At 39.6% G+C, this 12,835-nt stretch overlaps 1 protein-coding gene and 1 long non-coding RNA gene across 4 annotated transcripts; both read right to left on the bottom strand.

The window, feature by feature from the left end:
• Positions 1-433: 433 nt before the first annotated feature.
• LOC115111138 (uncharacterized) lies at positions 434-3,370 on the bottom strand. 3 transcript variants are annotated; one of them, XM_065012034.1, is made up of 7 exons: positions 3,188-3,368; positions 2,758-2,864; positions 2,499-2,609; positions 2,342-2,395; positions 2,067-2,228; positions 1,695-1,817; positions 434-1,254 (listed from the first exon to the last, which is right to left on the bottom strand). In XM_065012034.1, the coding sequence occupies exons 1-7, from the start codon at positions 3,219-3,221 to the stop codon at positions 1,216-1,218; spliced, it is 630 nt and encodes a 209-aa protein (XP_064868106.1). In that variant the 5' UTR covers positions 3,222-3,368; the 3' UTR covers positions 434-1,215. The 3 variants fall into 3 exon arrangements, with proteins under 3 accessions (XP_064868106.1, XP_064868107.1, XP_064868108.1); XM_065012035.1 differs by having other exon boundaries at positions 3,215-3,366; XM_065012036.1 differs by lacking the exon at positions 2,499-2,609 and having other exon boundaries at positions 3,188-3,370.
• Positions 3,371-3,776: 406 nt separating this feature from the next.
• On the bottom strand, positions 3,777-11,316 carry LOC135565376 (uncharacterized). The gene is made up of 2 exons (XR_010461590.1): positions 10,405-11,316; positions 3,777-6,804 (listed from the first exon to the last, which is right to left on the bottom strand). It is a non-coding gene; the product is annotated as an uncharacterized LOC135565376 (long non-coding RNA).
• Between the last annotated feature and the right edge of the window lie 1,519 nt (positions 11,317-12,835).

A 12,835-nucleotide genomic window follows, 5' to 3' on the forward strand; every position in this document is an offset into this window, starting at 1 on the left:
TGACATTTACAACAACTTCGAAATTTGATGTTTGAGAAATATGGACCAACGTCCAATTCTGATGTGAGTCTGTGAGAGCTAGTTGCTCAATGAATAGAAACAATAGAATAACTTTCATGTTCCAGCCACTCCTACCTTTTCACTGTCCATGCACATTGAAATAATAGGAATGATATTGAATTGTGTTCTTTACATTGTGATACCATATGAAAATGATATGGTCATTGGTAAAAACCTATATCTAAAATGACTTATATTACAATTGCCAGTGATACATACATTCAATATGTGGCCCATGTGTGAATCAACTGCAACCCCCTAGTGTTGACAGCACCTTGCTCTAACCCACACAGTAGCCTAGCCGGTTGTAAACCTATGGATATACTTTATTGGTGTATTGTAAGCCATTTACAAACCCTCCATAGATCATATATAAGGGTTCTACCAACCTGCCATTTATTGTTTTTTGCTGTTTTTGTTTTTTTACAACTTTTTACCAATTGTTTGTGGAGATATTGACCAAAAGAAGGAAGACCCAGGAAATATAATAAGAACACTAACAAAACAATAGGGTTGCTGCACCTGCTAGGACCCCTAATAAAATGTAACTCACATTAGGGTACATCGTATCAAAGTTGTTAATTATAAAAAGAGTTCCATCAGGTGACTTATACTGAGTCCACAAAACATTATGAACACCTGTTCGTTCCTTGACATGATCTGATCAGGTCAGTCCAGGTGAAAGTTATGATCCCTTATTGATGACACATGTTAAATCCCCTTCAGGCAGTGTAGATGAAGGGGAGGAGACGGGTTCAAGAATAATTTTTAAGCCTTGAGACAATTGAGATGTGGATTGTGTATGTGTACCATTAAGAGGATGAATGGGAAAAACAAAAGATTTAAGTGCCTTTGAACGGGGTATGGTAGTAGGTGCCATGTGCACCGGTTTGTGTCAAGAACTGCCTCGCTGCTGGGTATTTCACGCTAAACAGCTTCCTGTGTATATCAAGAAGGGTCCACCATCCAAAGGACATCCAGCCAACTTGACTCAGCTGTGGGGAGCACAGTATTCTTAATATTTTGTGCACTCAGTGTATGTATAGATATATAGGCCTACAATATTTTAGTTGATGGAAGAATAACACATGTTTTTGCTGGTTAGTGAGAGAGTTGGATCTCTTGTCTTGATTGGTCCTCAAACTGTATCTCTCCTCATTGCTGAGCAGGAGGGACTTGGACTGTGATCACCGGCTGGAAGATAGAACTCACACACTCAATTAAGACATTATAAACGTCATGTTATAACAACATTCAATCACTGATTATAATTCAGATGTTCTGTATCTGGTCAAATGCAATATTTGAACGATGAGAACAGGCCACTACCCCATTCTAGCCATACCACAGACATAGTATTGGTAGGCCTCCAACCAAACTTTGCATTTCAAGGTGATGTCTGTTGTCAGAAGGCAAGGACTGCAGTGGACCAGAAATTGGCCTAGTCATTTACAACTCACTGGAACATTTTATTTCCCTTGTTGTTCCCATCATAAGCCAAATCATGATAATTCTGTGATAAAACCCCAATTTAGACTGTCCCACTGGCCATTGGATCCGTCTGGTATTTGCCAGAACTGACCTATGGCCAGTCCGTTTCTGATTTTAGAGGTTCCATTTCTACACGGACTCACCATTCGTTGTCCTGGAGAGCAGCAATTGACCACCTTGCAGCAGTAGGCAGCGAGCGTGACAGAGATAGCGATGAGAGCAGTATTTATCAGGACCAACTCAGCAAGGTAATGTCCAGTAGAAGCCTGTTGACAAGAATTGGAGCAATGTGTACTTTGTTTCATGTGTTTATTCCTATTGTATGACATATTTTCCTCTTTACACATTTAATTTGTAATATTTGCATGTGACATTTGATAAGTAATATTTGCATGTGACATTTCATAGGACATTCTTAATCTCAGCCCACTTTATCATCTCTGTTTGAACATCCCCTTTTTCAATGTCAATTTACATTGAAGTATTTCCAACACATATTGTCTGTACATACTCACAGTGATTGAATAGCAAGAATCATTGTGATCGGTGCTGTTGACTTCAACGTATTTCCAGCAGCCATAACCATATCCGTGTCCAGCCATGTCTGACACAGAGAAGATCAAGTTGATCACTGATGCTACACAGGCCACTACCTGCATCCCCAGACAGGCCTTCAGCTGAGACAGAGGGGGGAGAAGAGAGCAGCTGAGAGCAGAATAAATGCCACTGATACAGTAGATCTCACCTGTTTTGTCAAAGAACATCTACACCTACAAATTGCATAACTTACAGTGGGAAGATGGAGATTCTGTGCAGCTATGGCCAAACTACCAGCTATGATCACCTGTAGAAAGTACAACAGTACAAGTCACATCAACTCTTTCATTTGCTCGTCTTTTAATATCAATCAAGTGAGTGCAGGGGGCACATGTATGGTGGCCACTCACAAACACTGATCCAATGACATGTGTTAAATCTTCAACCACCATGCTCATGCTGTTGGTGAACATGACAATGACAGAACTGATATAGAATACACTGAGAGCAATCTGAGCCACCTGAGGGGAGAGGAGAGAGGGGTGAAGTAAAATGAGCTACATAAAAAATAAAATAACATTTCATAAATCATAATACATTATAGTGACCTTTAAATGGATTGCCAGACTACACAGACAACACTTCATTTATTTGCTCGGGATGATTTACCCCCAATGCTTTGGGTTCAGACTCCAGGTACTTCTGTTTTTTGTGAGGAGTTCTCTGAAAAGTCACTGCGACAAGGGGACCCTCTGCACCAGGCACGGCCTCTTCATCTGAAAATAACATTTGAGTAAACAGTCTTGCAATAGACTGTTGTACCTACTGCAATACAATCCAATTGATCAAATAGATTGAAATGTTCTTTGGAAGAGCATATTGTGCAGATTGCTGTTCACATGCAAAGGTTCTTAACTATTACATTTCCTCAGTGCAGGACAAGACATTCTAACTGATGGCTTTTACTGGCATATTATTGTACTTTATGTCTGTGTTCAAAATGACACTAAGTCGTGTCAGAGGAAGGCTAAAAAAATATTAAGTTTGTTTTTAAAGCAAACATGCAGATCAGAGACCAGATTTTCTTGTTTTTACTAACCATGCAATGCAATGATATTTGGTTTACCTGCCATAACTGTTGGATGTTATTAAGATCTCTGAAATCTTCGATAATCTTTCAAATAGTCTACTTTTGACTTCCTTGACGAAATTCAGAGCAAAATCACCAACGCCCCTCAACTCTTTGTGTGCCCCGTTATTTTTTATCAAATCCCGCCCCCTTGTTGTCAGAGGAATTTGACCCCTCTCTACACACTCTACACATTTGACCCCTCCCACACACTCCTCCCCTTAACTGTTAGATTTCCTCAGTGCTGGACAGGAAATTCTAACGGATGGTTTTTACTGGCATATTGTTGTAGACTATGTCTATGTTTATAATGACATCCTAAGTAGTGTCAGAGGAAGGCCCAAAAAATGGTCAAAGACTCCAGTCACCCAAGTCATAGACTGCTGAACAATTAATCAAATGGCCACCCGGACAACTTGGCAGTAAGACTGCTGAACAATTAATCACATGGCCATCTGGACTATCATCAGCATAGCAGTGGAAGTGAACTTTACGATGTTGCAAGTTCTCACCCAGGGGTAGGAGGAATATGGATTCTTCTGACAATAACTATTCATGATTGAGGAAGGTTTTTGCACATTTTTTATTTATTTCACCTTTATTTAACCAGGTAGGCAAGTTGAGAACAAGTTCTAATTTACAATTGCGACCTGACCAAGATAAAGCAAAGCAGTTCAACAGATACAACGACACAGAGTTACACATGGAGTAAAACAAACATACAGTCAATAATACAGTATAAACAAGTCTATATACAATGTGAGCAAATGAGGTGAGAAGGGAGGTAAAGGCAAAAAAAGGCCATGGTGGCAAAGTAAATACAATATAGCAAGTAAAACACTGGAATGGTAGTTTTGCAATGGAAGAATGTGCAAAGTAGAAATAAAAATAATGGGGTGCTGATAGAGGAATTCTGAATTCCTTTATGTTTAATTGCCAAAACCAATTAAATTCACACTCATTTCTAATTCATGATAAGTTGTAAGTTTATCATTTGCATGAATTAGCACGAGACCAGTCTTAAAAACAAGTTCAGCATTTATTCTTGATGAGTACTGACCCAAAATACAAAGATCATTACATTTTAAAGGAAGAAGACATAAAATGACGTCATCAGTTACACCCCCTCTCTCCGATTCTCACAAGAACCCATTGTTTTAGGAATGGAACATTTTCCCAGGCATTTCTTATCTGTCTGAAAAGCCACAGCATCCCTCCCTAACATTCCCAGTAGACACAGACACAATTCATTTCTGCTTACATTTTCAGTAACAGTACAATTAAGAACCCATACTTTTCAAATCATAACATAATAGTATTAGCATAAATGGTTCTAATCATTAATGTATACATAATTGATCATCTAAACTATATTTTCCTCTATCAATCCACCCTTTGATCAAATATTATACATTCAATTCTACATCTAGTTTTATTTAATCATAAAAAATGAAAGTATAAACGAACTTAATTAACCTTTTTATAGAGGTTTATCAGATTATCATATGAATAGACAAATAAACAAATCAATTATAAATGTTTATCCAACTCTCCACATTTCATTAATCAATTCTAACCTTAACTCCAACTGTTTTTAAATCTACATCAGAATCATAACTCTTCCTTCCGGATTTTCGTCACGACCTTCATTAAAAAAAACAGTTTAATCATGGAAACCAATTACAATCTAATTCCCCTTTATCTCAACACTAGCCTCATCAAACATAAATTCCCCACAAATGACAGATCCGGATTCGTCCACTTCCTCTGTAGACATGCCTTCAGTCCTCCACAGGTCAGAATCTGGAATCGGCCCATAACGCACCATCTGTTGGGTCATTGATCTTTCCAGAGTCCTGGAAACAATAACTTTCATACATACACGCAATCAACCACGTACGTACAAGACTAACACAGTCACACCGGTTAAAGTGGCCCATAACAGCACATTTTTCCATAAATACTGTCTACCCAATTTAGTTCAGAGAAGTATCCACCCCAGAGTTTCTGCCAATCTGTGAGCCAGGGTGGTCAAAACAGCTGAGGCTTCGGGCACTGATTCGTCCGGAGCTGTGCTACCTGGGATGTAAGACACGGTCCCGATTACCACGCCCACTTTCTCCTTTTATCTAATGCAATTCTGTTCTGTCAGGTCTTCCAGCTGATTGCTTCAGTCTGTTCTACAAACCATTTAATAACCCTTCTGGTAACTATAATTAATCCAGTCTACATTCTTATTGAGAGTAGACCACTCTAATCCTGCTAGTATCTGATTTCTTGCCTTGAACTCATCCGGCACCTCTCGTGGAACCCCAATGTTATCAATATATACTCTGTCGTCAAAAGACCCAGATGGAGCATCTCTTTTCTCTTGTTTGGCTAACTTCATGTCTTGGTGTTGTATGAGTGTAAAATGCATTCCTAACCAGTCCAATCAGTCAAACTCATTCCCCCGCACAACCACCAGATGGCGACACTGGCCCATTTTACAACTGTCATTATCTGGCATTCCTGCTTTACCATACATGCCATTCCCTTAGGGGAATTAATTCCGTTCAGTGGGATAGGGATAGTTGTTAACTGGGGTTTAGCGTTCTCACAGACATAACATTCTTCTTTAGCCACTGATCTGGCCGTATATTGAATCCATTCCAACCATAAGTTGGACTCCCCAAACCCAGTCTCCACCTCTATAACTTAACTGGTCGAAGCCCACATACTATAACCGAGGTCCTGAGTATTGACCGCCTTAATGTTAGTTCGCACCTTTATACAATACTTCCTTTGCTCGGGAACACAGTCCAAAACGCCAACCCTTACTATACTCCACCTGGTCCCAAATTGAGTGTATGGGTTTACGTAGCCATCCCTTTCAGTGTGAGCTATGACCTGGCTCCACGACTTACACGGTGATTTACACAAATACTTCCCATAGAGTCCCATGGTTCTAGACTGCCAAGGGGTGAATGACCCCAATTGGTCTACACAAAATTCTACTGAGAGATCCTTGCCCAATTCCACCCTCACTTCCTTACTATTTTGTTTCAGTGACCTTTTGAGAATCTTAGGTAACATCCCATTTCCCTCATCTAGCACATGAGTCAAATTATCCTCTTTGGCACTTTCCGGGGGATCATGGTGAATCAGGAATATGGCCCCCACAATAAAACAGCTCAGGACGGTCAGTGCACACGTGAAGCCCCACCCTCTCCCCGAGAACATATCAACAGCCAGAGGCCAAGCCATCACTTCACTTCTATGAACGCTCACAGCTGGGGAAAGGTCAGGTATAGGGAATCTTCAGAAGGAGTTTGACCCCCGTTCCATATGGGTCACGGTTCCTCTCCAACTCCTGCGAACGTCCGACAGTGCTGTGTGACTCACCCTCTTACAATGTGTGATATGCACCCAGGTAGCTCTTTCGGCTATTCTCACAGCGAAGGCAGTCACCAGTAGTACTTGGAATGGTCCCTCCCACCGAGGCTGCTTCCACTTTTTTTTTCTTTTTAGTGATTGGATCCAGATCCAGTCTCCTGGTTGAATCTCGTGTGCCACCTCCCTCTGTAGTTCTCCTGCTGGGCATAAAACTTTTGACATACGTGTTTGATTAATGAACAACCTCCTCATGTGTTCCACCATACTGCTTTCTATTTCTACATTTGCTTCCTCCAATCGCCCTAATTGGGGCATTCTATAGGGTCTACCAAAAACCTTCTCAAATGGAGATAGTCCCTCCCTATCAGGGGTTATTCTAATAGTCATTAACACTATGGGCAGGCATTTTACCCAGTTCATTCCAGTACTTAGGTGTGTTTTCCTTAATCGACCTTTTACCGATCGATTCATGTTCTCGATAAGGCCAGCGCTTTGGGGGTGATAAGAACAACGTTTCTTCATATTTATATCCAATTTCTGACCTATATGATCAATTACTTGATTAGAAAAATGGGAACCATTGTCGCTATAAATAGTTTCTTATTCGTCAAACCAATTAACAATTTTTTTTTATTAGTTAATTATCCCGTAGGTCACATCCTATTCTAGAACACTATTTACCCATCCCCCCTTTGTTACCTGGCTCTGCCCAGGTAACAACCTTGCCTTATTCTTATACAATGACTTAGATAAGATTTAGTGAATTATCCTTATGTCTGAAATTCCATTTAGGAGTGTCCCTTTCATTTTCCACATGTCCAATTCTCACTGTTGTCTCCACTCAGTAACTCTATCTACCCACTATGTTATCTTTGCTCATCCTGCCCCCCCTTGTAAAACTTCTCTGCTCTCCAACCTTCAAGGTCTCTGCAGTTGCGGGGGAGGGCTCCTCTGTCTGCCTATAGCTATGTTACTCATGTCTCACTGTTTGGCTCCATCCAAACCCATGGACCCTCTTTTAGAGAAAAAAACATGTCTATGAGCTGCTTTTCTCCAAATTCCTTAATCCTAACAATAATCCTAACTCCTCATAGATGTCCTATATTCCTGTTAAATTTAATACTATTTAAAAACGTATAATCTAATAAATGCTAACCATATTAAAAATCCTTCCTACACTAACAAGCCCTCTCCTTGGGGACCCTCAGTATTCTATCTGACAATAACATGGATTTAATGTGTTGCAAAGTGTGGAATAAAACTTTGGTCCTGTAAAACAGAGTAAAGCAGAACAAAGCATTCTTATAACCCATCTGGTCCTCTCAGCTATTCTTATCCAGCACCAGGTGGGCCCCATGCCACCCTTCACGACAGGTAGAACAAACATACATGGGTCATCCTCAGTCAGTCTTATCCTTCCCTCAAGGCATGCTTCACCTCAGCCTCTCCAACTGGAGCATCAAGCAAAGGCATCATGCCTGAAGCCTTCAACACATCTGTAACAGACTTCTAATAACACGGTATGATGCAAGCAGCACATGACATCAATAACAAATAATACAAGAATTAGGGTCAGAAATCCAGTAACCATCATATCAGTGTACTTACCAAACCAGGCCAAGAGAACAGACTCCTCCCCCCCCCTGGACCTCATCTTAGCAGATAGTGCATCAAGCCCGCCTTAGATATCATCTGGACTGGTATTATTAGGAATATACGTGCAACATTGTTTACCGAACATAGCGAGGTACTGCAGGAAACACAGGGCTCAAAGAGGAACAGAGGGTTGAATTGGGCTTAACCTGGTAACAACTTCTCAGAATACACAACCACCCCTCTCATTCTCCTACAGCAAATGGGTGTGTAGCCAGAACAGGTCTAGCATGACTACAAATAATGCAGTCCTTTCTTCTACAACCACAAATTGTCCCTACCATCAAAACCAGTCTCAATGCCTAATTGATCAATAGCCGAATAGTCTCTAACATTAATTACCTGAATGGTATTTTTAACACAGTGGTGGTAGAGGAGTGTGTCCGGTTACCTCTGGTCTTGGCAGTACCTTAATAGAAAACACACCCATCATGTCTGTCCTCGTCCTTTGTAGTCCGGGGATGTAAGTGCCTGCATCAGAGAGCTTAATAGTTTTGATGGTTAGTAGGATTTCATCACCTTTACAAAGTTCAACAGTACTCCCAGGTTTCCCCCATATCATGGAAAACCTATCCACCTTTGTGGGATTCCCTATGCCATAAGGATATCCTCTTCTCCAGTCCCAGAACTGTCCCAAATTGGTTATCATGTAATCCCCATACGGACACCCTCCCCCATTACACAGGTAATGTCCCCATCTTTTGACACTCCTGTACACGGGTGTTAAAATCAAACAAAAATACCTCAATTTCTTCCCTGCCCTGTTGGCTCAAAATATGTTATCTTCCCCTATTTATTCTCAATGATGAACATGACTTTCTCTCTGTTACAATACAGACTTCCTAATAGCCCATTCAAAAAAACCTCACAGCTAATGTTATAAGACAGAATCCTGAACCACTTTCTCATTTGCGGTTCAAACAGTAATTCTAACCCCTCTACCAAAACTGCTTCATTTCTAATGAATTTACCTTAAAACTAGTAACTCAATATGACCCCATTCCCTATACAAATGACTCTACCCCGAGGCTGATCAGACCTTGGGAGCCAGTCATGACAAGGTCAAAAGGTCATACCATATTAGGCATAAAGAACCCTTTATCTTTTGAATAGAAATAGTCACCTGTATAATTCAAACCCATAAAAAAACATCTCATAAGGTTCCATATGTGAGCGTGCCTCTTTAAAATACCCTTACACTAAACAAACAGTTCTAACAGTTGTTCCATGTGTATAATTTGCAGGTCGTTTAAAGCTTATCTCTCCCCAAAGTTATAATCCCAGGAGGCCTCTAAAGTGAGCCACCACACCCCTAACTATCATTCCCTAATGCTATTTCGAATCAGAAACTCAATAAGTGAACTTTAACTAAAACCTAATGATAATTCCCCTTTGACTCAAATCATTAATCATAAGTTTTGAACATCGTCTACGGATATTTTTGCTTAAATGGCCATGCTACCTTTAGATACAATTAACCCGATAACATTATTATCCAATGCATTACTTTTTCTCTCTGCCGCAAATGTCGTACATTTCGCAGTGTAAGGAATCCTAATACCAGATATTTACTAAAAATTTAAATGCATTTTCACTTGGTTCCTTCAACTCACATCCTTTAGATAAATTCCATCCGTCCCGGTATGAAGAATACTACTTAAACACACCAGAACAAATGCTTAATTAAGTTAAATCAACTCCTAGAATAACCAACCATCAGTAACCAATAAACAAACCACTTTTATCAGCAAAAACCAAACTATACAAAAACTCACTATAATGCTTCAGATGACAAAATTACTCAGAAACTCACGTTTAAATCTCAATAAAACAAAACACCATCTGCGTGTTCTTCAAGAAAAACAACTTGCCCCTGTTACAGATGTTTATGTATCAGGGGAAAAGCTCAAATAACCAAATTCAACCTAGCTAGTTTCCCGAAACATATGTAATTATGTTTTACTATAGAGGTTGCTTTTCAAACTTTAAATACCCTAACATGGTTCCACACAATGGAAACAGTGCTCAAATTCACTGGTGTTACGCACACAATCAACCCTGGAATCCCAACCATGGAATCCATTACCACAATGTTTTACGAATCATACATCCAGTCTCTCCCTCACTAAAATGGTTCAACCCAAACCAATGCCACAAACCTTGATGCCTTCCTAGGTATCAGCTGATCGTTTTTAGCATCTTTCCCGACTATCCTGGCAACTCTCAAATTACTGTTAAAAATGTATTTTGTAATCATATCAACTTCTGAAAAGTTACTCGAAACATCAATACACACACTAACAGACATATAATTTGCTCCGTTATCCCCAGTCCCTGACGACAAAAGTGCCTCGCTAGTGACGTCATCATCAAGCGCTCAACCTGCCAATTCGTAGCGACTTTAAATGAATTGTAAATAATTATTGTTCGATTAACCAAACCTAATTTATCACATCTGTTCAAATCCTGAATTATAATTTACCACCCCCTATGTGAGTGTACACCTTTAAAATACCTTGTCACTGGGAACAGGGAAATCCCCTTAACCCAAACTTTTACTACTACAACGACACCCAATAATTCTGATAATCCCTTCACATCGTTTGTTTTAAATCTCTTGATGTATCATGTAACTTATTTTTTCTATCTTCAAATTGTCGTCCCACAATATTTTTTCCACTGTCATACACTCAAACCACTGTGATTACCGTGCACTGTCCCTTTAAGATAAGACTTTTCCTTTGTTCCCCGCAACGGGAACGGAAATCAGATCATTTTTAGAATACGTTACTTTTTGTTCAAATTCACTGTTGTTACCTTAACCAAAAATCAATAATCAGAAAAACAATCACAACTTCTTACGATTAAACTATTCTTACCTAATTTATAGTCCAAAGCGTTGCACTATATAGCCCCATTGAGTGTCTAGCAATTCCATTGCTTGGCTATAGACACAAATCTGCCCGCCTTTGTAAAATATATATTCCCTATTCAGATTGAGTTCAGTTTTAAATTCTAATCATCAGAGTAAACCCAACCGAACTTCTCAATTTACTATACCCTAACGTTAAACGTACCATGTTTTTGTGTTAAACTTCTCATGTCAATTGATTCATAATTAGCCGTAACGTCCAGGCAGGCTGGAACTGCATCGTATCTCCCCGTTATCCCCTCCATTCAACTCCAGGCAACTCTCTCTCTTCTATGTTACATCTATTTAATTACGACTCCCATCTCCATACATTATTCCACCAGATCATTTTGGGCGAAATAGCGTTTTACATAGAAATTGTCTCACCATTATTTTTAATGACTTCTTTTGTCAATTCTATCTAGAACACATAATATCCGTGCAGTTATATCTTTTGCAAACACTGGCGACCGTATTTTTCAGGCAAAACATGCAAATAGGTCAATTACGATCTAAAATCAATTTTAGTTAAACGGGAACCGAGGATTACCGTTGGTGAGACTGCCGCGCTCACCATTATCCTACCAGCACAATGGAATTTGACTGAGACTCTCCGCAAATATACCCATTTTCACAGTTAATTGTATTTGTTACTCCGACATTTAGACAACAGAAAATAGCCCAAATTTAAACGCCCAACGTTTTCTCTCAGTTTAGGATTCTCATTAATCTCGCTCCCTTCGTATCTGTTTTAGAAGGGATTCTAACTTTTCGACCTCTAGGCGTCCATCAAAACCATACCCTTTTTCCCACTTAGGACAGAAATCTACATTCCTTCTATCTTTTTGTTTCATATAACGGTAATCTTCCGTCTCTTCAGAAAGCAGTTTAGAAGGGTTACTACCCATTATAATAAATTCCTGCCCTCCTAATAATTCCAATCTTCAGCACTTTATGTTAATTTCTCTTTATTGGAATCCTTATTTACTTACGCCTAGTAATTCCAATATTTAACACCTTATGGTTAATATCTCTTTTATTGGGATCCCCATCTACTAAAGTCTGACATTAAGTTTCACCCGTATACAATACATTACTGTTCCTTTAGGACTTTTGCTAAGATTGTCGCCCCAAATCAGCCTACTTGTAGGGTTGACCGAAGACAAATAGACCGAGTCTCAAAAGTCTCTGTCCACTCAAAGTCGTTCAATCTGATACTAGTTTTCACCCGTATACAGCGATCGCTGTTCCTATAGGACTTTGAACTTAAAATATCGCCCCAAATATAGCTTAATCTGTAGAGTTGATTGAAAATGACCAACGGAAAAGCAACTCAATTGTTCCCCATAATCTAAATAAGGACCACCAACCTGCAGTGTCTATTACCAAGATCTATATATCTATGGGGTCACTTGTTCCGTCTCTCCGCTGGATACATTGTTCAATCTGACATTTAACTCACCCGTATACAGTAATCCTTGTTCCTATAGGACTTTTAACTTAAACTATGTCGCTCCAAACATAGCCTACTTGTAAAGTTGACCGAAAACAAATGGACCGAGGCCAGTCCCAAAACCAATCCTGCAGTGTCTATTCTTGAAAGCTGATGGCATAAAATCACCTGTTCCGTTTCTTCCCACGGAACCTCAACCACACGATCACTTTTCACTATCAAGAAC

Source organism: Oncorhynchus nerka, linkage group LG27 (genome assembly GCF_034236695.1).
Source record: "Oncorhynchus nerka isolate Pitt River linkage group LG27, Oner_Uvic_2.0, whole genome shotgun sequence".
Classification (NCBI taxonomy): Eukaryota; Metazoa; Chordata; class Actinopteri; order Salmoniformes; family Salmonidae; genus Oncorhynchus; species Oncorhynchus nerka.